Consider the following 25,206-nt stretch of genomic DNA (forward strand, 5'->3'; position numbering starts at 1 on the left):
CTTTGTGAGTGTATAGCAATGACGGCTGCGTAGGGGAGTTGAAACAGAGATTAACCAATGGGCTTCCTTCCTTACCGTACACTTGCTTGGGTCACTTCCACTCCTGTGTATTAAACGTCCTGAAGCATGTCATAGGTTTGCTTCTTTTGTTTTCAGTGAATGGGATGACGGCTGCGCTGGAGTCGTAGCCAGTGCTGTTTCCTCCCCCCCCTCCCCCGCTTCCGAGTCGCCAGTGGTCCTCGACCCCGAGCCCTCACCCGCCTCCTGCACATTGGACAGTCGCCGCAGCCATTTGCTCGCCGTGTTGCCGCCCTCCCTCTTCGTCCTGTGCGAGAGTGTGAACCTGGCCTCTCTCCTGCTTTCGGCTACTGATTGGCTCCTTGAATGTGCTCCGCCCTCAACGTCATTACGTTTGACGCGAGGGCGGGGCCCACATCTGCTGCTACAGAGCTTCGAACAAACGAACTGGCTTCATTGACGTCAGTGGTCAATGGAACGTTGAGAGTGTTTATGTCCAGATGGGGCGTGGCCTAGGGCGCAGCTGAGTGCGGGAGTCCGAATAGCCTAGGTCAGGAGCCACAGTTGGAGAGAGGTGAGCTTCAGAACGTCTGAGGGGGATTCAGAATGTCTGAGGGGAATTTTATTTATATAGATGTGCAAATCCCAGGAACATTTATATCTATTCTGGGCAAGAATGCATGCAGGTAGGGTGTCTGTACATCCTTTTACGTGCTTTATATCCATGGATATTTAAAAAATAATAGCTATTTCTGTGAGCATAAAAGAGTATTATACACAAAAATATTACGCTTATAAAACTACCCCATCATGTCATCCTTACTTTTCCCTCTAAAGGCATCAAGACAAAAAGGGCAGTGAATAGCGGATTTTCAGGAGGAGGAAATGGAATAAATCAGGGCAAGGAGAAGGAAAAGTCTGGACATAAATGCAAAGGACAAGGGAGATGAAGAGAAAGCAAAAACACTGAGCAGAAGAACAATTCCTACAGTCCTGATTCTGAAAGTACTCACATTGATTTTTGAGATCTAAAGAAACTGCAGAAGAGAGAAACCTCTCCTGGTGGCATACTGTAAGAGAGACACCACCTGAGAACATTTTAATAACATTTCTCTACCTATGGGTAAGACAGGCATGTGTGGGAAAAATGCAAACAGTGCAATAGAGAAAAGAAAGAAGACCCAGTTATCCAAATGAAACAACCTTATGAAAATGACCCCTTCTTTGAAGATATACTCTTCTGCCAGTAGGAGTCACTGCAGCAAATGCAATCATCCTCCTTCCCTCCCTGGAGCTCAAGCATATTGTCTTCACGACATGTCCCAAGGTCTGATCAGACAGGAAACTCAAGATACTTGCTCTGTACTACTTATTTTGGCTGGTCTTGCGTTAGGTTTCCAGAGGCACACCAGACTCCTGAAACTCACCTACTGAATGATCCCACTTGCCCGTCTGTATCTACAAACGTCAAATAGCAGTGATTATTGGTCACACCTAACATGCAACACATACAAATGGTGACATAGATGTGAAAGGCTCTGCTGTCCTGTTCCTAATTTCCTCCGTAGAACAATCCCATTTCTATGTGCACTATTTCCATAAGGAAACCTCATACACAAAACTACTAAGAAGCACAGAGAACCTTTAACCCCAAAGCATTATCTAGACTGCTCACAATATAATGGTAATCCTGGCACAGTCAGACTCATTCCCTCTTATGATCTAATTCCAAGGTCTCTCCATTTTTGTCCTACTATGTTTTACTACTTATGATTTTGCATTTCTCCAATAAAGATATGCACAACTTATTGTGATGCACCCTAAGTTTTGCTTCTGTAAGTGTAAAACACACAGCATTCAACTCTGACCAAGATCAGCAATGAAATAGTCCAGTTTACTTAAAGTCATACTAAGTTGACTGGTTACAGAGTAGGTGCTTTTAAATGCTTTACACCTATTCCCCCTCAGGAATAAATATAGAAAAAGGGTAAATTTTCTATCAATCAGCTTGCCTTCTCCAATGTAGAATTTTAATCAAATGACAATATGCTTTAACCTGCTGTCTTGACATTTCTATCAAGGGGTGCGAAGCTGGGGTATTGCAGGCCCTCAGTGCTGGCAGCTGGGGTTCTTTTCCTACATGCAACTTGTTCACACTACAGAGGCAATTCACTCCCATGGCAGGGCCAGCTTGCATGCCCTGCTGTTGCAGGAGAACCAAGGTTCTGCCCTGTAGGGGTATTTTCCTGCTAGCTCACCTTTGCTGGTCTGAGGCCTGTTTGAGCCTGGATCATCATTTCCTGTTGCATTTGTATCCCACCTCTTTGCAGGCTCAAAGTGGCTTACAATACATCATGAATAGTGGAAGAATGTTAGTAAATAAACATTTAGTATTGCAGGGTTTTGGTCAGCATGATGATAATAAAACAAAGTAATAATATACAAGCAGATATTAAGAGACAATTCTGAATATAAATGGGCAAGTTGTGCATATTCACATTGGTTGATCTTTGTGGATTCAGAAAAAGGATGATCAAAATATCAGCAAAAAACATGGCTGACTGAGGGAACGAGAGATGTTAACGAGTTGTCCTGGTGCGCCATTCCTGCCCTGTAGGATCTCACGTAGGCAGGGTTAAACAGTGTAGAGGAAGGATGTGAGAGAAATGCTGAAGATAGTAACGCCTTGCAAGGCTAAGCCATGTGAGACGCAATAACAGTCAGGAGACTGTGGGGGGCTCACGGTAGCATGCTGAGAAAATCGCAAGCCTTTGTATAATTCAGACTTAGAGGATCTCAGAGAGCAAGAACAACAAGGCAGCAAGCTGCTTTAAATGCTGAAAGAAATGATGTCACAAAGGAGAAAAGATAAACAAGCGAGAGCAAGTGAATCAATATCTAAACGGGCAATACGTGCAAGATGTGATAGCTATAAATCCCCCGCCAATGCTTGGGGAAAGGCTACTGATACACCGTGTATGGAGAGAAACAAAACTGTAATGATCTCACTAGACTGGTTTGGGTTGAAACTGTCAATGCAAAATACACATATTCCTCGACGTATGGAATAATGAAGAGGGAGACCTGCCCAAATTATCCAGTACTAGAAACTGTAGAAGGCTTGTGGTTCCCCAAGACTAAGAGGCCTGAGAATAGCCCCGCAAAAACAGAAAATAGGAGAAACAGATGCTGTCAATCTCCTGTGGACTTTTTGTTTTGTACAGATGTGACACAATAGGCATATTGCCCCTAAAACTTCCACTGGGCTACAGGGAACGTAACAGCACAAAGCAACAAATAGTGCTTCGTTACCTATCTCAGTAATGAGATGAGCACTTTATATAGCAGACAAGGGAAACTAAGAATCTTCCAATAGTGTACGCATTATACATGCTGAGTGAAGAAATATTTTCTCCAATTTGTTTTAAATGTACTACTTTGCAGCTTCATTGCATGCCCCCTAGTCCTAGTATTTTTGGAAAGAGTAAACAATTGATTCACGTCTATTCGTTCCATTCCACTCATTTTATAGACCTCTATCATATCTCCCCTCAGCCGTCTTTTCTCCAGGCTGAAGAGCCCTAGATGCTTCAGCCTTTCCTCATAGGGAAGTCGTCCCATCTCCTCTTCTGTACTTTTTCTAATTCCACTATACCTTTTTTGAGATGCGGTGACCAGAACTGCACACAGTATTTGAGGTGCTGTCGCAATAAGGAGCAATTCAAAGACATTATAAAGTCCTCATTTTTGTTTTCCATTCCTCTCCTAATACCACCTAACATTCTATTTGCTTTCTTAGCTGCCGCAGAGGGATTCAAAGTGTCATCAATGATGACACCTAGATCCCTTTCCTGGTCAGGGACTTCTAATATGGAACCTTGCATGACGTAGCTATAATTTGGATTCCTCTTTCCTACATGCATCACTTTGTACTTAAATTAAATGTCATCTGCCATTTGGATGCCCAGTCTTGCAAGGTCCTCTTGTAATTTTTCACAATCCTCCCGCGATTTAACAATTTTGAATAACTGCCATCAGCAAATGTAATTACCTCACTAGTTACTCCCATCTCTAGATCATCCTATATAATAATTCTCACCTCCAACGTTCTAATGTGCCTGGGACCGTGGCTCCCTCGGAGGTGGTCTGCTAGGCAGTTTAGAATGCACTGTTGTCAGTGATGTCACTGACAGCTGATTCCAAGGCAAGGGAAGGAGTAGGTACTCCTCCCCCTGCCTGGGAAACAGCTGTCAGTGCCCCCCCTTGGCGCAACACCCAAGCCCCTCCGCCCCGGCGCAGCACCCAAGCCCCTACCCCCCTCAACGCATCACCCAAGACCCTCCCCCCGGCACATCACCAAAGCCCCTACCCCCCCCCTCAGGCACATCAACTCCCTCGCCACCCGCAGCCGCCAATACTAACGTTGTCCGGCCACTGCTGCTTCTCCTGTGGAGCAGCAGCGGCCGGTACAAAAAGAAAAAGCCAAAAAAAAGATTTTTAACCTGAAACGCGGCTCCGTAGACAGCCATCTGGCATTGGCTGTCGTCACTGCAGCCGCTCCTCCTCTCCCCTCCACATCACTGCCCCTGCAGGAAGACCCCGGAGGAGCGCAGCGACGTCAGAAGGGAGAGGAGGAGCGGCTGCAGAGATGACAGCCAATGCCAGATGGCTGTCTACGGAGCCATGTTTCAGGTTTAAAATCTTTTTTTGGCTTTTTTCTTTTTGTACCAGCCGCTGCTGCTCAACAGGAGACGCAGCAGCGGCCGGACAGCGTTAGTATTGGCGGCTGCGGGTGGCGAGGGGGTTGATGTGCCCGAGGGGGGTAGGGGCTTGGGTGATGCGCCGAGGGGGGAGGGGAGGGTCGCTGGACATGGGTGGCTGCAGGGGGAGGGGGTCCTGAGACCAGATGGGTGGCTGCAGGGGAGGGGAGGGGAGACAGAAGGGATGCTGCAGGGGGGGCAGGGGGAGAGGTGGGTCGCTGGACATGGGTAGCTACAGGGGGGGCAAGGGGAAAGGAGAAGAGGGTCGTTGGACATGGGTGGCTGTAGGGGGGCAGGGGAGAGGAGGGTCGCTGGACATGGGTAGCTGCAGGGGGAGAGGAGGGTCGCTGGACATGGGTGGCTGCAGGGAGAGCAGGGGAGAGAGGAGGGCCGCTGCACATGCGTGGCTGCAGGGGCAGAGGAAGGTTGGTGGGGAGGGGGTCCTGAGACCAGATGGGTGGCTGCAGGAGGGGCAGGGGAGACAGGAAGAATGCTGCAGGGTGGGGGGGTATTACCTTGCTAGCGCCCGTTTCATTGCCTACCGAAACGGGCCTTTTATACTAGTTTATAAATATATTAAAAAGCAACCGTCCCAGCAGAGACCCCTGCGGAACCCCACTAACTACCCTTCTCTATTGAGAATACTGACCATTTAACCCTACTTTCTGTTTTCTATTTTTTTAACCAGTTTTTAATCCACACTAGAACACTACCTCCTATCCCATGACTCTCCAATTCCCTCTGGAGTCTTTCATGAGGTACTTTATCAAATGCCTTTTGAAAATCCAGATATACAATATCGACCAGCTCACCTTTATCCATATGTTTGTTCACCCCTATTTCTCCAAGGAAAAATTACTGTTAAGATTTAACTTAGTTTTTGAAACTTTCTTAAAAGCTTAAGGGGTTTTCCCAATGTACTATGAACCAGGGCTGTGGAGTCAGAAACAATTTTGGCTAGAGTCGGTAAAAGTGTACCGACTCCAGCCTCAAAATAAATTTAAAAAATTTACAACAGTGTATGGTAAATTATCATTTTGTTAGGTTATTTGTCCTCTAAAGTTATGTTTAGCAGTACTTTAGATCCAGAACCAAAAAAAAAAAAAAATAATAATAAAGCCTAATATCAGTAGGAGTCAGACAGCAGGAAAATAGAGGAGTCTGAGTCGAAGGCTTGGTGTATCGACTCCACAGCCCTACTGTGAACATAGCCACTTAGGGAGTAATTTTATAAGCAACCTGAGCATGTAGAACACAGTGTTTTACACTCTTCAATAGGAGCTTAAAATAATTACCCAGAGATAATACACGTAAAAGTAAGCACTCGGAAAACACAGCACCTACTTGTATCCAATATTTGCATAGCAACTACCAGGGGTAGAGTTGGCACTTATTTCATAAAATCCATGCAAGTACACACTTACACCTAGAGTTACCTCTGCCTCAGACAGGTGTAATTTTGTGCAACAGCTTTTGGTTAAGCTGTTTTATAAAAGGTGCATACGACATGCCCAGGCACTCTGTTTTGGCCTAGTGGTTAGGGTGGTGGACTTTGGTCCTGGGGAACTGAGGAACTGAGTTTGATTCCCGGCACAGGCAGCTCCTTGTGACTCTGGGCAAGTCACTTAACCCTCCATTGCCTGCTGCATTGAGCCTGCCATAAGTGGGAAAGCGCAGGGTACAAATGTAACAAAAATAAATATTACCTTACATGTGCTTTTCTATACCCTTGCTTCTAATTCAGGGCTTCGAGGGGGGGAAAAGGGGGGGGAGTTGAGGAGCAATGATGGAAGAACAGTTTCTTGGTGATCATTTTAAGATATGATACCTTTGGGCTGGGTTCTACAGAGGGCTGCAGAACAGCAGGCTGGGAGGGCGTCATAGGATCTGTTGCTGGTGCAGTGGTCTGAGATGGGTTGGTCTAGACAAAGAAAGAAAAGAATAAGTATTACTGAAGTGCTACTGATTTCTCTCTGTTCATTAGTGACTGTCTGGATTCTAACAGTGAGAAAATATTGCAGGTCCTTGGTGGATATGGATACATTTTAAGGCTCATCACTTATGGGACCTGCTTCCATCAAAACCTCTCATAGGATGAGTGAAGAGTGATGTCACTCCCCACAATCTACTCTTAAAAGACAGAGAATGCTCTGCATCAGACCTGCTTTCCACAGAAAGAGTGAAAAGGAGATCATTTTACAGGATACCTGTTCAACATGGTAGAAACCAATGGCATAAACCCTGCCCACTCAGCCCTGACAGTACAAGGGGACCGCCACTTGCAGCTGATCCCCCCCCCCCCCTCGCTCTGGGGTTCATAATATAAAGTTCTGCTACTGATGGGAAAAATTTACCCACTGAGGTCTGCTGCTTTGGCCGGGGGGGGGGGGGGGGGGGGGGGGAGGGAATTTTTAAAGGGAGCATAATTGATTAGCTATATAAGAGGTGTTGGGGGCGGGGAGGCGTTCCTGCCATCTATGAAGCACTAAGCACTGGGCTACAAACATATGCCGGGAAGATAAGATAAGGATACCTGTAGGGCTCTTGCAATCAAATCTTCACTACAAATTTCACCTTCTGCCCCAGGAAGGCTTGTGTCCATATTCAACACAGAAAAATGAAGACCGATAATAACCATAGGGACTTATCCAGTCTGTCATCTACTACTATTACTACTTATCATTTCTATAGCGCTACTAGACGTACGCAGCGCTGTACACTTGAACATGAAGAGACAGTCCCTCTCTTCCTCTCCCTTACAGATCCTATGTACTTGTTCCAAGCTTTCTTAAATTTAGATATAGTTTTCATCTCCACCACCTCCACCGGTAGGCTGTTACACAAATTCACCACCACCCAGTGGAACTCAGGCTGTTAACCTCAGCAACACCAAACACATCTAGGAGATGCAGCTCCAAGATGCAGATCCGATTTGTTCCTTCAAATTGTGAAATTAATGTACATCATGGATGTATGACATTTATTTTTCATGCTTTATTATTACCAGTCTCTACTCCTGTTCCACAGCAGACCATTTTTCTGCTGTAGAACTGATAATCAGTCAATCCTTTTTACAGGTTACTGTCAGGCTATCTATATATGTATTTTTAAATTCTGGGCAAAATTGAAGGCATTCTTGCTAATGGTACAAAAGGGAAGAGCTGTTTCTATGAGGTGTGTTATGATTGGTGGGATATAGAGCTGTGGCCATCACATTCAGTGCCCATTCCTGGAGTACTTACTGAGGAAGCTCACTACTTCTGTGAAGTAATCTTTTTAAAGGAACATACCAGCCGGGAGTTCTCTGTGAATGGATTGAATTCTTCTAAGTTGTTCTGGTTGGCATTGGCCAATTGTGTTACTGAGGGATCCTGGCAAGAGAAGAGGGAAAAGCCATTACATCCAAATTACGAACACAGCTCTTCAAAACAATAGCTTTTGCACAAATTTTATCTATCTTTACACCCCATGGTACATATATACATTGATTTATTTTGAATTTGGTTTACACTTGTCAGTTGTAGCTCAAGGCAAGTTACATTCAGGTACAGTAGATATGTGCTTTGCATGTGCTTAGAGACTTCTCGTTTCTTATTTCATTGGTTAGAATCATTATAACTCTCTAACCTTGGAGAAGGCAGAACCTGGCAAAGTGTCTGCATGGAAGGCACCAAGATCCTGAACCACGGCATCTTAAAAGCATTGTCCACAAAAAATCAACACTAAATTGCACCTCACAGGGAAAGCAGAGAAAATAAAAAAGACAAAGGTTTTGCTGTTAGCAAGGAAGTCCGTGACAAAAGTTAATCAACAAATCCAAGAATATCTAAAACAAACACCAAGAAAACAACTGAAAAGAAAAGGTGAAGCTGTACCATTCCTTCTGACAAGTCATGTTGTGTGGTTAGGTAAAGAGATTTCACACCTTATCCATCCTGATTTTTTTGGCAAGGTTTTTCTTTGAACAATAAATAGTATTTCTTCTATTCAAACCATAATTGCCAAGCACATCTGTCGAATGCCATGTATGCATAAACACACAGGTCTCAACCGATTCACCTAGTATCTGCCCTAAAATTTGTGTCAATTTGATCCAGCAGAGGGAAGGTAACAGGCATTTTTCCCTGAATTTTGTTTTGTTTATAAAGGCAAATATAAGTCAGAAAACACAAACAGTAAAACAAAATCCCTCAAATAAAAAGGAAACATGGAAATCACAGTAAGGGGCACTTACACTAAGGCTTAGCGCACACTAGTAGAAATTAGTGTGTGTTAAATGCTAAGAAGCCCATTAGATATAAAATGGGCTTTATAGAATTAGTGCATGGCTAAATGCAGTTAGTGCGCGCTAAGTTTTAATTAAAGGGCCTGTATGAGTCAAGCCCACATTAATTATGGGAGGGGGAGGGGAAAAGAAGTAAAAAGAAAAAAGAAAAAGAAAAAAAAATAGGCGTTGAATGAAGAAAAGTATTTGCACTGCTCGGCCTTTCTTCTCGCACTCTTTCATTCGTCCTCTTCGTCTTTGTTTAGTAATCACTGATCTTGTCTATTATAACTCTTTGTACACCAACCTGCCCCTCTACTCCCTAATATGCCTTCAACTGGTTTAATCTACTCCTGCCCATCTTTTACACCGTTCCAAACCTTTTGATCACGTCACTCCACTCCTACAATTTGAACACTGATTATCCCTTTCTGCCTGTCTTCAGTTTAAGCTTTTAATTCTCATGTTCAAATCTTATCTCCCCTCAGCCCCCAATTACCTTTATTCCTTGCTCCCGCTTTCCTACTGCTGGTTTTCTCTATCTCTCTCCCTCTTCCACTGTCCCTCTTGACTCCACTCGTGCCTCTGCCATCAGCTATGCTGGTCCCAAGCTCTGGAATTCTTTGCCTGTCCACCTCCAGTCTGAATTCTCTTATTCTGTTTAAAGTAGCCCTGAAAACTCACCTTTTCAGCCTTACCTACCCTGCTAACCTTTCCTTCTTTCTCCTTCTGGCAGCTAACTACAGCCTCACTAAGTCACCCCACCAACCCACTCAATTATGAACGCTTACCTTCTATAACTACCCTAATCACTCTCTTCCTTCTTTTCTTCCCTTCCTAATCGCTACACATTACTAACTGTATTTGATCTGATACCCTGAAATGACAATGTTAACAAATCTATGTAAGCCACATTGAGCCTGCAAATAGGTGGGGGAATGTGGGATACAAATGCAATAAATAAGTTTTATGTTAACTGCTTAGAAGTCAGTTCTTGGCATATGCGGTATATCAAGCTTTTGTAAATAAATATGTCATTATTTTACTTTTATTTAAAAACATGTATTACTTATACCAATCTAAGTGGGGTACAGAGACACCAAGGGTAATTTTCAGTTATTTCCAAGTGTTTAACCTGCTTAAACTGGCTATTTGAAAATAACCTACATACAGTGTAGGTCCACTATCCCCCAAATTCAATAAACTTGTGTGCCCAAATTTAGGCTTAGCATGCAAATTTGCACGTGCAATTTATAAAGTCAGTTGCATGCACAACTTAATTTAATAGCTGTCCGTTAATTGGCATTAAAGTTATTGGTTTCAATCTGTGCTAATTGGCACCAATAAGCGGTTGTGCATACAGCTGTCCTTAGTTGTTATTCTAGAAGCTGTGCACACAAATCTTATCGTGCACAACTTCTAGGGAGTGGGAATATGGGAGGGTCAGGGATGTGCCTAGGAGTGAGGCACACGGGTTTTAAAATACTAGGAATTACATGCCTAGCTACCAACAATTAGAAAGTAGCACTTACACCAGGCTTTGACATGCCGTCAAGTGCTCTCACCTAATGTTAGGTGCAAAACCGCAGTCTTAGACTAGTCTTCTATAAAGCACGGAACCGCTATTATAGAATTCATCCTTAGCGTACATCAGGGGCGTAGCCAGATGTCAGCGGGAGGGGGGTCCAGAGCCCAAGGAGGGGGGGGGAACAGTTTAGCCCGCCTCCCCCAGCCAACGACTCCCCCCCCCCGCCACTTTGGACCCCCCTCCCGCTGCCGACCCCCCCCCCCATCACCAAGTACCTTTGCTGGCGGGGGTCCCCAACTCCTGCCAGCCAAAGTCTTCTTCAGCACCGGTCAACTCTGGCGCCTTATCAGCGCGGTTCAGATCAAGAGAAGGACCAGATTTAAACAAGCTAAGTGCCTTCAAGTTCAAATTAAAGTATATATATATATATATATATTGAAAAGGAAGTTAAGTACTTTAAATAAGAGAAGATTTATTTGAAGCTTACAAGCTCAGAGGTTGGTGCCGATGATGAAGCAGCCCAGTCCCCGTGTGCTATGAAGTTATACAGCCGGGGGGGGGGGGGGGGGGGGGGGCTTCTTGAGGCCTTTCCTCCACACTATAGGTGTAGTTTGAGCAGATGTCAATTGTGCATGTATTGTTTCAATCTCCTATTTAGTCTAGCTTGTCGGTTTGAATGAAATAGGAGGAGATTGCCTTCATTTTTTGTCATAATCAGTTGGTTTTATTAATTTAACATCTGTGTATGTTACTCTATGTAATCTGCCTTGAACTGAAAGGTAAAGCAGAATACAAGTGTACATGTTAAATTAAAGTTTTCTGCACAGCATCACCGGCTACAAGGTTCACATTTCAAGTTTCATAACAAAAGCATGTGGTTATTACCACAAGAACTGGGCCTAGGACTAGGAGATGCTGTACTTAAATGCTTTTTAAACTGCTGGGCAGAAACACATGATTTAATAAAAGAATGACACTGGGAGTTGGAGGGGGGGGGGGGGGGGTGTTGGTTCTACAAATATCAGCGCGCTCTAGTACTGGACCCACTGCTCTACTCTATAGGGAAGAGAATTAAAATAGAGAATTTTTAGCACAGGAAAAAAAAAAATCACACTGCCTAAGCAGCAAGATTAGTTTGGGAAATCTTACTACACTACAAGATACTGCAGCTTACTGCATTGGGGGTCTACAGAGGGGCCTTCAGTAAAGTTTTGCTTAGGCGCCTTGCTTTTGGTTTTAAGCCACTGCATTCATTTAATAAATAAATTATTAATGGATCACGTATCATGAAAACAACTTAAGTCTACTTGTATTTCTGTTTAAAGAAAAAGGAGAAAAAAAGGGAGGCGGCTGACTGGCCAGTCTGGCTAGCCAAAAAAACATGGCCGCCTTATCCCCCATCTTTGCCTGGATATCAGGCATGGGGACGGACGGGAAAAAGGGAAGGTTGGGAGGGGCAAGGTAGGAGTAAATCATAACAAGCTTAAAAGACAAGTTTTAATCCCACATTTATTTTACTTTTTGTTACATTTGTACCCCGCGCTTTCCCATTCATGGCAGGCTCAATGCAGCTTACATGGGGCAATGGAGGGTTACGTGACTTGCCCAGAGTCACAAGGAGCTGCCTGTGCCTGAAGTGGGAATCAAAATCGGTTCCTCAGTTCCCCAGGACCAAAGTCCACCACCCTAACCACTAACCACTCCACTCTTGTTTTTGGGTGGGGAGTGGGGGGTTGAGAATGTAAGTGAAAAACACATACAAGTGTGTCGGCCATGTATATGGCAAGAGAGAACTCTATGTGACATTCCTGACAACCTGCCCAGCATGAACACAGTTGTACCATATCAGGCATCAAGAGGAAGCGTATGAAAGACAACTACAAAACCAGAATGGGAGAGCTGAAGGAAGGATACGGTGCAAGAAAAACATGGGAGGAGAAGCACAGGGGTATCGAACCCTGGGGAACTGAGTCTGATACTAACTGTGGCTCCTTGTGATACTGGGCCCCACTGCCTCAAAATCAGATTGTGCGCCCATTAGGGATACAGAAAGTGCCTGCCTAAATGTAAACCACTTTAGTTGTACCACAGAAAGGCGGTATATCAAATCCTTGACCATTTATCTGACTGGGTGAGCCAGTGGTTCCACTTGCAGTAAGTGCACAGGCTACTAGAGGCACACCAAAAAAAAAAAAAAAAGAAGAGAAGGAGAGGTCTGTTGTCTTTGGATATAAATGGCAAATTGTTGGAATCCCAAGTGGCTCAAAGGTGAAGAGTTGTAGGATATGCACCTCCAGCTTTAAGAACATAAGAATAGCCATACTGGATCAGACCAATGGTCCATTTAGCCCAGTATCCTGTTTCCAATAGTAGCCAAACCTGGTCGAAACCCAATTAATAGCAGCATTCTATGCTAACAATCCCAGAGCAGACTTTCCCACGTCTCTCTCAATAGCAGGCTATGGACATTTCCTCCAGGAACTTGCCCAAACCATTTTTTAAACCCAGATACACTAACCACCATTAGCACATCTGTTGAGCGAAAAAATATTTCATCCTATTCGTTTTAAAAGTATTTCCATGTAATTTCATTCAGTGTCCCCTGATCTTTGTAGACCTCGATCATACCCAAGCTGAAGAGGTGCAGTGGACTTTGATCCTGGGGAACTCAGTTTGATTCCCACTGCAGCTCTTTGTGACTCTGGGCAAGTCACTTAAACCTCCATTGCCCCTGGTACATAAGTACATAAGTATTGCCATACTGGGAAAGACCAAAGGTCCACCGAGCCCAGCATCCTGTTTCCAACAGTGGCCAATCCAGGTCACAAATACCCAGCAAGATCCCAAAAATGTACAAAACATTTTATACTGCTTATCCCCAAAATAGTGGATTTTCCCCAAGTCCAATTAATAACGGTCTATGGACTTTTCCTTTAGGAAGCCGTCCAAACCTTTTTAAAACTCCGCTAAGCTAACTGCCTTTACCACATTCTCTGGCAACAAATTCCAGAGTTTAATTACACGTTGAGTGAAGAAATATTTTCTCCGATTCATTTTAAATTTACTATATTGTAGTTTCATTGCATGCCCCCTAGTCCTAGTATTTTTGGAAAGCATGAACAGACGCTTCATTTCTATCCGTTCAACTCCACCTGAATATATGTAAACCTCTTTGAATGTAGTTGCAAAAAAAAAAAAAAAAAAAAAACTTCAGAAAGGCAGTATATCAAGTCCCATTTCCCTTCCCTAACCTCTTTAGCCTTTCCTCATACGGGAGGAGTTCCATCCCAATGAAAGAACTTGCTGGATTTCATTGGTTTTCTGTCCGTCTCATTCTGTTGTGCCTTGTCCCTGATGTGCAAGTTTTGCAAGATAAACTAGCAGGAAATAGAAAGGCTAAAGAAATGAGATAATCTGTGCTTGGAAAACAGGAGTAGCCTAAAGATTTGAACATCAAGAGAAGAACCAAGGAAGCCTGGGTTCAAAGCCTAGTGTGGTGCTGGGCAAGTCACTTAACCCTCCAGTTCCTCAGGTATAAACTTTGATTTTGTAAGAGAGACCTGCATGGGAACAGGGTTTGTGGGAATCACCTCTGGGGCTGCAGGGATGGAAGCAGTTCTGCAGGGGTTCCCGTGGAAGTGTAAGCTGCACTGCCTCAGCCTCTCACCTACCAAGTTCTTTGAGTGCCATCTCCTCGTCCTCCTTGCTTTAACAGCGCAGATGCAGAAATTCTTCCATTGAAGAGGTGGTAGAGACACAAATGGTGACATTAATTCAAAAAGGTGTGGGACGAACACAGAGGATCTCCAATTATAAAATGGAAGTTATAAAAAACCTAAACTGAATTGGTTGCATGTGTGTGTGAATGTGTCGAGCGACACTTAAGATGGTGACTCCGGCTGTGATGAACTAGGGCCCGATACAAAGCTGACTTGTATGGTTTGTCTCTTGTATATGGCAATCTGGTTTAGGATGGACTGGAAAGGGTATATAATATCATTCATTGTTGATTTAATCATCTAATATAATAATTTGCACCTCCAATGTTCTGAAGTTGACTACGTGGCAGTGAAGCCGTGTAGTGTTCGTAGGGTTCGAAATCGCCCTGCCCCAGAGGTGATCCGGGAAATTATAGACTGGTCAGCTTGAGGTCGGTGCCGTGCAAAATGGTAGAGACTATTATAAAGAACAAAATTACAGAGTATATTCAAAAGCATGGATGAGACAAAGCCAACGTGAAATTAGAAACGATACAGAGAAGGGCGACGAAAATGACAAAGGGGATGGGACGACCTCCCCATGAGGAAAGGCTGAAACGGCCAGGGCCCCCCAGCTCGGGGAAAAGACGGCTGAGGGAGACATGATAGAAATCCACAAAACAATGGATGGAGTGGAGTGGGCAGACGTGAACTGCCTGTTCACTCCCTCCAAAAACACCAGGACCAGGGGACACGCAATGAAGCCACAAAATAGTAAATCCAAAACAAATTGGAGAAAATATTTCTTCACGCAGCGTGCAACCAAATGTGAGTGGAGGAGTAGCCTAGTGGTTTAGAGCACCAGCCTTGACATTCAGAGGTGCCCAATTCAAATACCATTGCTGCTCCTTGTGATCTTAGGCAAGTCACTTAACCCTCCATTGCCTCAGGTAGAAAATTATATTGCAAGAGCTCCAGGGAGAGGGAAATATCCAGTGTACCTGAATGTAACTTGAGCTACTACTGAAAAAGGTGTGAGCAAAATACAAATAAATAAATCCTGTGTCAACGGTTGCATTCATATTATTTTACTGTATTAGGGGTTTTGAATCTTGAATTTTGGTGTTTTAAACTGTGCTTAGATTGGATTTATTACATTTTAACTGCCAGACCTTTGACCATTTTTCTAATTTTTGGAGATCTCTTCTCGTGGTTTCTGCATCATGTCAGACTATAGGACTCATTTTCAAAGCACTTAGACTTACAAAGTTCCACAGGTTACTATGTAACTTTGTAAGTCTAAGTGCTTTGAAAATATGTCTCTATGTCACTTAGAAAACGTTTGGCCCTCTATTTCCTGCCCCTGGTGTTCCTATTGAAAAGGAAACTCATAAAAAGGCAAAAGGGCTTGAAACCAGCTGTGGTCACAATGTTTACCCCTCCCACAGCATGTCACAGTTTGAGCTTACTGAAGAATCAATACATTAAAACACCAAGAGGAGGATGTAATGAAAACCAGAATAGGCTTTCCAAATTGTTTTAATTTTAAAAGTGAAAAGCGGATCAGAAAGGGCAAAATGTGAAGGGGAAAGTACTTTCCAGACCTCTGGGAAGGGAACTGATCAGTGAGGCACAACCCTCATAATGTTTAAAAGAGCACAGAAGAAGCGAGCACTGTGCTCCCAATTGCTAAAGTTCACTGTGTTAACTGCTGACCAGGTCGAGCAGCACCAAAGCAATGGGAAAGCATGGAGAGAAAAAAGAGCAAAGAACAGCTGCAGTGTGATAAACCCCGCCAACGTGTCTAACCCAGCCCAGAAGATCAATGCACAGCATCCCAGTCCCAACAACGCTCCACCCCACATCCATTCCCTTCAGAGCTTCTGCTGCTAGAGAACTCTTTTTAATGAGGAAGGCTGAAGGGAGCAGCAGGCACTCCCTTCAGCACTAACCGGTTGCACCAGTACATAAGTCACTCAGGTATGAATATGCCAAGAACCATGCAGAATAGCAACATGCACTCCCGGGCCTGAATGCTCAACACTGGAGTGAAGGGAAAGGAGGAATATGCTAACAACATTGCATTTCCTCTTCCTCTCCTACCAATTGGTAGGACTAGAAAAAAGTCCTATCTGCATGACAGGAATGTATAAAAGGCAATAGGGTATTGTTTTTGGTAGCTCAAAGGAAATAAAGTGTAATGAGGCAAAACACAATGGTAAAGAATGTGATTCTCCTGTATGCCTAAGAGAACTGGGCAGAGCAGTATTTTGCAGTGAGGAGACAGAATGGCATGACACCTAGCTGTTGCTGGATCTACCTCCAGGTCTGGAGGCCCCCAAAAGGATAAAAGACAGATGAGCTTGAGACTCTCAATGTCAGTTTTTACACATACCCATCCATACCCTAGCTCAAAGTCGCTCATTCTGAAAATACATAAAGCAAAATGCATCTCATAAATTCCAGAACAAAACAATCATACACCATAATATCAGATAACACAAACCCCACATGTTTTAAATAGATATGTTAACCCAATGAACAAAGCAGCACAATTAGATTTACAATCTTAATACTAAAATCCCATAGTAATCAAAGTGATAAAACAAAATTATGATAAACTCACAATAAAGAACCTAATTCAGAAGGTTAGCTATGAAGGAGACAGGAGTAGATGGCAGAAGGGCTGACTCAGGAATAATGTCAGGAAGTACTTTTTCACAGAGAGGGTGGTAGATACGTGGAATGCTCTCCCACAGGTGGTGGTGGAGATGAAAACGGTAACGGAAAAATGTGTGGGATAAACACAAAGGAATCCTGTATAGAAGGCATGAAACCAAACTTAGCGGTGATTAGAATGCAACATCAGTAATTTGGAAGCAAAGCCAGTGCTGGGAAGACTTCTACGTTCTGTGCCCTGATCGTGGCTGGACAGATTCAGCTTCAGTAGCTGGAGAGCAAGGCCAGTGCTGTGCAGACCTCTATGGACTGTGCCCTGAAAATGGCAAGGACATATGTAGTATCACATCATACCTCATACCTTATGCTATGAGTTTATCTTGTTGGGCAGACTAGATAGACCATACAGGTCTTTATCTGCCATCATCTATGGGAAGGGGGGAGGGGATGGGACTTGATGTACCGCCATTCCGTGGTTACAATCAAAAGGGTTTACATATTATATACAGGTAGTTATATATCTACTATGTTACAATGTGGTGTATTTTCAAAGCACTTAGACTTACAAAGTTACATGGTAACCTATGCAACTTTAAGTCTAAGTACTTTGAAAATGAGCCCCTATGTCTTGTTAAAATGGCTCTCTTACTTTTTTAATTAGACTCTTCATTTAGCAGGTTATAGAAAACTACTGATTCCCTACAAAGCTCAACAATTTCAACCGTCCATCCCTTAAATAAAAGAAAAAAAAAAAATCAAGCACAGAGTTCTTTCTAATTCCAAATAATAATCAATTACACACACATTGCATTTGAGAAAGATTGTGATAAGGCTCTGGTCACTCAATAATAGCATCAAGATGATTTTGGGTGGTTGTGATACAATAAACTTTGCCTAACACTAGCAAAATGGAGGTCTTGTTGGTTTACAAATCTGCTTACAAATTTCCAAGCCCAGCTATTTTTCTACAGGGAGCTGTGATATTTTTAAAGGACCAGGAATGCATGCCAGAATTATCAATGTTTCATCATGTTAGACCTGTGTTAGCTAAGTGGCACTGAACTTATGCACAAGTAAAGAATTGATAGGTTTTGGGAAATTCCAACCTATTTGTAAGCTAAAGTCTAATATAATATTCTGGGTCACAGCTTACGGTCACAAGGGGTGCACCTTTTGTATGTTCCTATGTAAAACAAAGTTTGGTCAGTGAGCTATCGGGACTTTAACATCTCATAAGATCTTGTCAAAGAAAATGTCAAAGCCTCTTCTAGGAGGAGACATGGTCCAGGACCTCAAGCATCTTAGCCCTAGGCTTGCCCTCCACTTCCAAAGGAATGGGAATGGCAGTTGCCATTTCCTTGACAGAAGATAGGAAGGAAAGGCTCTCAGGTGGAATTTTCTTCTTTTCTGTAGAGGGGAGGGAACAGATGGAATGCCACAGAACTCCTCCTCCAAGAAGTATCGTGGATCCTCATTCGTGTCAGCCAGGAATTCCTCTTAGGAGAGCTGAGACCAAGACCGACTCAACAAAGAGGAACTGTGTCCCCGAGAAGGGCATCGATTTGTCGAGTCCAGCCTCAACTCTGGCAAAGCTTCCTCCACTAATGTCGAGGGGGTGCTGATAAGACACCACTTGACTCAGAGGCCGCACGCAGTGCCGGAGACCTCACCGCAGACTATGGCCATGCAGAGCAGCCTCTCTCTCTGAGCCTCTCTGGCCAACTGGGTTCTTTTCTTCATACGAAGACAAAGAACACAGTTAGAAGGGGTATGTTCAGGTCCCAAGCACTGAAGACACCAAGAATGGGTATTGCAATAGATGGTCCAATTGCACCAGCTAAAGCACTTAAAGCTACTGGAAGGAAACACAGCCATGGTTAAATCAATGACGTAAGAACGTAAGTATTGACATACTGGAACATACCGAAGGTCTACCAAGCCCAACATCCTGTTTCCAACAGTGGCCAATCCAGGTCACATGTACCTGGCAATATCCCAAAACAGTACAAAACATTTTATGCAGCTTATCCTAAAAAAAAAAGTGGATTTTCCACCCAAGTCTGTTTTAATAATGGCTTATGGACTTTTCTTTTAGGAAGCTATCCAAACCTTTTTAAACCCCCGCTAAGCTAACTGCTTTAACTAAATTCTCTGGCAACAAATTCCAGAGTTTAATTACACGTTGAGTGAAGAAATATTTTCTCTAGTTTTAAAATGTACTACTTTGTAGCTTTGCGTGTCCCCTAGTCCTAGTATTTTTGGAAACAGTAAACAAGCAATTCACTTCTACCTGTTCCACTCAAAACTAATTATTTTATAGACCTCTATCGTATCTCCCCTCAGCCATCTCTTCTCAAAGCTGAAGAGCCCTAGCCGCTTTAGCCTTTCCTCATAGGGAAGTTGTCCTATCCCCTCTATCATTTTTGTCCCCTTCTCTGTACCTTTTCTAATTCCATTATATATTTTTTTTCTTAGATGCAGTGACCATAATTGCACACAATATTCGAGGTACAGTTGCACCATGGAGCGATAAAAAAGGCATTATAATGTCCTTCCATTCCTTTCCTAATAATACCTAACATTCTATTTGCTTTCTTAGCCACTGCCGCCGCACACTGAGCAGATGGTTTCAACGTATCATCAACAATGATGCCTAGATCCCTTTCTTGGTCGGTGACTCCTAATGTGGAACCTTGTATCACATAGCCATTGCTCAGGTTCCTCTTTCCCACTTGCATCACTTTGCACTTGATCACATTAAACATCATCTTCTGCCATTTGGATGCTCAGTCTCCCAGTCTCGTAAAGTCCTCTTATAAGTTTTCACAATCCTCTTGTGATTTAAGAAATTTGAATAACTTTGTGTAGTCAGCAAATTTAATTACCCCCTTCTCTAGGTCATTTATAAATATGTTAAAAAGCAGTGGTCCCAGCACAGACCCATGGGGAACCCCACTATCTGCCCTTCTCCATTGAGAATACTGACCATTTAACCGTAACTCTGTTTTCTATCTTTTAACCAATTTTTAATCCACAATAGAACACTACCTCCTATCCCATGACTCTCCAATTTCCTCTGGAGTTTTTCATGAGGTACTTTGTCAAATTCCTTTTGAAAATCCAGATACACAGTATTGACTGGCTCACTTTTATTCATGTTTGTTCACCCCTTCAAAGAAATGAAATAGATTGGTGAGACAAGAATTCCCTTTGGAGTGCCTAGTGGTTAGTGCAGTGGACTTTGATCCTGGGGAACTGAGTTCAATTCCCACTGCAGCTCCTTGTGACTCTGGGCAAGTCACTTAACCCTCCATTGCCCCTGGTACAAAATAAGTATCTGAATATATGTAAACCGCTTTGAATGCAGTTGCAAAAACCTCAGAAAGGTGGTATGTCAAGTCCCATTTCCCTTTTCCATCACCGGTCTATAATTTCCCAGATCATCCTCGGGAACCTTTTTTAAAAATCAGCGTTACACTGACCACCCTCCAATCCTCCAGTGTTATGCTTGATTTTAAATATAAATTACATAATACTAACAATAGTTCTGCAAGTTCATTTTTCAATTATCCGTAAACTACTAAAGACCCATCTCTTCGACAAGATATACCACAAAGATCAAAACATGTGAAACTCCCACATATATCCAGAAATGTTAATAATGCCTTCTGTTATATTACTAATCATGTAATCCATTATCACGCAACCCAAAATCCTTCTGTAACACCAAATGTTTACTCTCTTCTCATTTCCACTATCCATGACGTATTGTAAGCCACACTGAGCCTGCAAAGAGGTGGGAAAATGTGGGATACAAATGCAATAAATAAATAAATAAAATTCTAGCAGTAGTCTAGGATGAATACCATTCAGTTCAGGCGATTTGCTACTTTTCAATTTTTCCAATTGCGCCATTAAATCTTCCATGTTGATAGAGATTTTGTTCAGTTTCTCCGTCTCATCAGCTTTAAATATAATTTCTGGCATTGGTATTGGCTCCCAAATCTTCCTCAGTGAAGACTGAAGCAAAGAATTCATTTAATCTTTTCACTGTGGCTTTGTCTTTCCTAAGTGTCCCCTTTCACTCCTCGGTCATCTAGCGGTCCAACTGATTCTTTTGCCGGCTTCTTGCTTTTGATATACCTAAAAAAAATTTTAACTATGTGTTTTTGCCTCCAACACAATCTTTTTTTTCCAAAGTCCCTCTTTGCCTTCCTTTTCAGCGCTTTGCATTTGACTTGCCATTCCTTATGCTGTTTCTTATTATTTTCAGTCAGATACTTCTTCCATTTACTGAAGGATTTTATTTTAGTTTTAATAGCTTCCATCACTTCACATTTTAACCATGTTGGCTGTCGTTTGGTTTTCCGTCCTCCCAATAACTGCTGCAACGAGTTTAGGTTTATCACTCCTCAGCAAAATCTCTCCAGCAGTTTATATAAAAATTTCATTTCTTAAAAAGGTGCAGGGGCAGTTACCCCTCCTTTTTAAGCTTTTATTTTACTGCAGTAGGCTGCACTTAGTTTTTCAGCACCATAGTCTTTTGATTTAGCCATGGCTGCTTTTCTTTCCGTGCGTGTTATTGGGATCCTGGAAGGGAGGGAGGTATGGGGCTGCCTAATCTCAGGAGATATCTGCTTCACCATTTGGGAGATTAGATATTGGATAAACAGGATTATACTCCAAGGCAGTTTGGTCAATTATTTTGCTCCGTGTCAAGTCTATTTTTTGTTGAAGTAACCACAGCATGTTATTCCCTCTTCGTTTCCAGGCAGCCTTATTCTGCGCCTGTTGAGGGAGGTGTGGAGAGATTTAGCTAGGTATTGGAGGGGGGGGGGGGGGACCCCGGGCAGTTTGGATCTCTTGCCTAGTTGGGGTAATTTGATGTTTTCTCTGGGTAATGATGACGACACTTTCAGGAGGTGGGCTTGCCTGGGTATTACAAGGTTGGAGCAGGTTTTGAATAGCAGAGGTTCCCTGTTGACTGTTGGTGTGCTGGGTATTGTTATAGATGTCAGTAACATCTATGCTCACAACCAATTGTCTCATATTAGCACTTTAAATAGAGACACTCTGGGGGCTTGGCATGGTCATCACATTCTGATATTCTTTGCTAAGGTTAGAGGAGATAGGAAAGATCATCATGAGCAGCTTAAAAAGACCAGACACCGAAAGCATAAGAAAGATATGGAGGCTGTTAGAGTTCGTTGGGCTCAAGATCTGGGCTGCCCTAACCTCTCTCTAGATTTTATCACATTGTCTTCACGTGAGGAGTGGCCTAGTGGTTAGGGTGGTGGACTTTGGCCCTGAGGAACTGAGTTCGATTCCCGGCACAGGTAGCTCCTTGTGACTCTGGGCAAGTCACTTAACCCTCCATTGCCTGCCGCATTGAGCCTGCCATGAGTGGGAAAGCGCGGGGTACAAATGTAACAAAAAAAATAATAATAAATAAAAATGATGAGTGCAGAACTCCAGGAATGCCAGTTCCGGGTGCTGCAAAGAGCATATATGACCAAGGCCCAAGTGTTTAAGATGAGGAGTATCGATGCATCTCTTTGTTCAAAGTGTCAGCTGAAGCCTGGTTCATTCTTTCACTCTTTCTGGGAATGTCCGATGGTCCAAGCTCTTTGGACTGCAATATTCCATTATTTAGAAGCTCTATTGGGCTTGAGAATCCTGTTCTCCCCTCTCAGTGCCCTTTTGAATAAATATGAACTTTTTGTATTGCAGTGCTCAACAGCTTATCGTAGGACGTCTTTTGGGCAAAAAGGTTATCCTGAGTGTTTGGAAGAGTACAGTGCCACCAGAGTATTGGTATTGGCTCATCAAGCTCCATGACTTAATGCTGTTGGAGCATAGAGGGGTGCGTACTTCCCCCAGTGTAAAAAGCACTTTCCTTCTATCTGGGGGCCTTATATACAATCATTGGCTCTGCAATTGGCACAGCAGCCAGACTCATCTTTGGCAAACCACGATTTGAAAGTGCAACACCACTTCGTGCAAACTTCACTGGCTTCCTATCAAGGAACGCATAAACTTCAAAGCCCACACAATGATCCACAAGATCCTCCATGGCGAATCTCCAAGCTACATGAACAACTTGATCGATCTTCCAGCCAGGAACAGGTCCAAATCTTCTCATACTTATCTCAATCTCCATCTTCCCAATTGCAAAGGCCTCAAATACAAAACCTACTATGCATCCAACTTCTCCGTTATAGGCAGCCAACTCTGGAACGCAATACCTCGACACATCCGAATAACCAATGAACACCTACCCTTCCGAAAACTGCTTAAAACTTACCTCTTCAGACAAGCTTACCCAAATTAACCCAACTTAATTCTCAAACTCAAACCCTACCCATACGTCAATCCTCTCCCACACATCCTTCCCTATTGTCCTACTCTTTACAACTGGATCATCTTTGTGATACTTCATACCTTACTCTGTATTATCTCTGTGGTACTTTGTACCACACCTTGTACCTTACTTTGTGTTATTTCTATTGATACTCTGTACCACATCCTATAAGCCGCACTGAGCCTGCTATCAAGCGGGGTACAAATGCCATAAAGGTGAAATTAGATCTTACCTGCTAATTTTCTTTCCTCTAGACCCTCCAGACCGGTCAAGACGCGTGGGTTATGTCCTCCTACCAGCAGAGGGAGACTGAGAAAACACTAAGCTTTTGAAGCCTGTATATATAACCTGTGCAGAACCTCCACTAGCCAGTATAACCCTGACAAAGCAGAGAAACAAAAAACACTAACAACAACTAGCAACCCTGTACGTGGTCACAGTAAACTGCAAAAACAAGAAACATCTTCCGCTTGCTCTTACGGAAACATGTTCCTTTGCCTTTGATAAAACAGTTGGGCTTCTACAGGTGGACTATCAAAGAAGAGCCCCACCTGTCCCGGACTCCTATCACAAAACAGAAATAAACAGTCTGCAATTAGAGAAACAACAATCTACAGCAGCCAAGAATTATCCAACAAACACACCTCCTGGCCTCCAATACAGACAGGGCGGGCTCTTGACCGGTCTGGAGGGTCTAGAGGAAAGAAAATTAGCAGGTAAGATCTAATTTCACCTTCCTCAGCGACCCTCCAGACCGGTCAAGACGCGTGGGACGTACCAGAGCAGTAACTAACTTACGGGAGGGACCTACTAAGGCCAGAGGTCAAAACTGCTGCCCCAAAGCGCACCTCGTCCTTTGCATGCACAGGAATCCTATAATGCTTCACAAAGGAATGCAACGAAAACCAAACCGCAGCCCAACAAATATCTAACAGAGAAATCATACTATTCTCCGCCCACGAGGCTACCATTCCCCTAGTGGAATGAGCAGACCAGCCCCTAGGCACCACAGGACCCTTCACCAAGTAAGCAGATGCAACCGCCTCCTTCAACCACCGTGCTATGGTCACCTTAGGAGCCGCTGCACCCTTCTTTGGGCCAGCATGAAGAACGAACAAACGGTCAGAGGCTCTGAAGTCCTGAGTTCCAGAGAGATAACAACTCAAAACTCTCCTGACATCCAGCTTGGCAATACCACGCTGCTCCGAATCTCCAGCCATATCACCCAACACTGGCAGAGAGATGACCTGATTAACATGGAACTCGGAAACCACCTTGGGCAAAAAAGGAAAGCACCGTCCGCAACGAAACCTTTCCCTCAGAAAGGACAAAAATGGTTCCCTACAAGACAAAGCCTGAAGCTCTGAAACACTCCGTGCTGAAGTAATCGCCACCAACAAGACCGTCTTTAAAGATAAATCCTTACAAGATGCCGATACCAGCGGCACAAACGGAGGCCTGATCAAAGCATCCAAAACTAGCTTCAAATCCCACGGAGGCACCATCCGTCACTGAGGTGGACGCAGCAACTTAACACCCTTCAAAAAACGAACTACCTCAGGCACAGACGCGAAGGACTTTCACTGAAGCTTCCCACGAAAACATGACAAAGCTGCCACCTGAACCTTCAGTGTAGACAAGGCCAGACCCCTATCAACACCATCGTGCAAAAATTCCAAAACTTCCGCCACCGAAGAGCGAAACGGCCGAACTCGATGGTCTTCACACCAGTGCTCAAAGATTCTCCAAACCCGGACATACGCCAAGGAAGTGGATCGTCTACGGCAACTCAACATCGTAGCAAAGCCACTGGACGAAAGCCCCTTCTTCTTCAACTTGTGCCGCTCAAGAGCCAAGCCATAAGCGAAAACCGAGCCGGATCCGGCATGATTATCGGG

General features: G+C 43.6%; 1 protein-coding gene across 1 annotated transcript in view; it reads right to left on the reverse strand.

The window, feature by feature from the left end:
* Positions 1 to 25,206, reverse strand: part of SCAMP2 (secretory carrier membrane protein 2) — a 96,496-nt gene that overhangs the window by 27,782 nt on the left and 43,508 nt on the right. Inside the window, exons 2-3 of the mRNA XM_030186556.1 lie at positions 8,069 to 8,149; positions 6,607 to 6,699 (exon numbers count right to left, since the gene is read on the reverse strand). Of these exons, the coding sequence (XP_030042416.1) occupies positions 6,607 to 6,699; positions 8,069 to 8,149 (174 nt within the window). The remainder of the gene's footprint in view (positions 1 to 6,606; positions 6,700 to 8,068; positions 8,150 to 25,206) is intronic.

The sequence above is a fragment of the Microcaecilia unicolor genome, chromosome 1 (assembly GCF_901765095.1).
Source record: "Microcaecilia unicolor chromosome 1, aMicUni1.1, whole genome shotgun sequence".
Classification (NCBI taxonomy): Eukaryota; Metazoa; Chordata; class Amphibia; order Gymnophiona; family Siphonopidae; genus Microcaecilia; species Microcaecilia unicolor.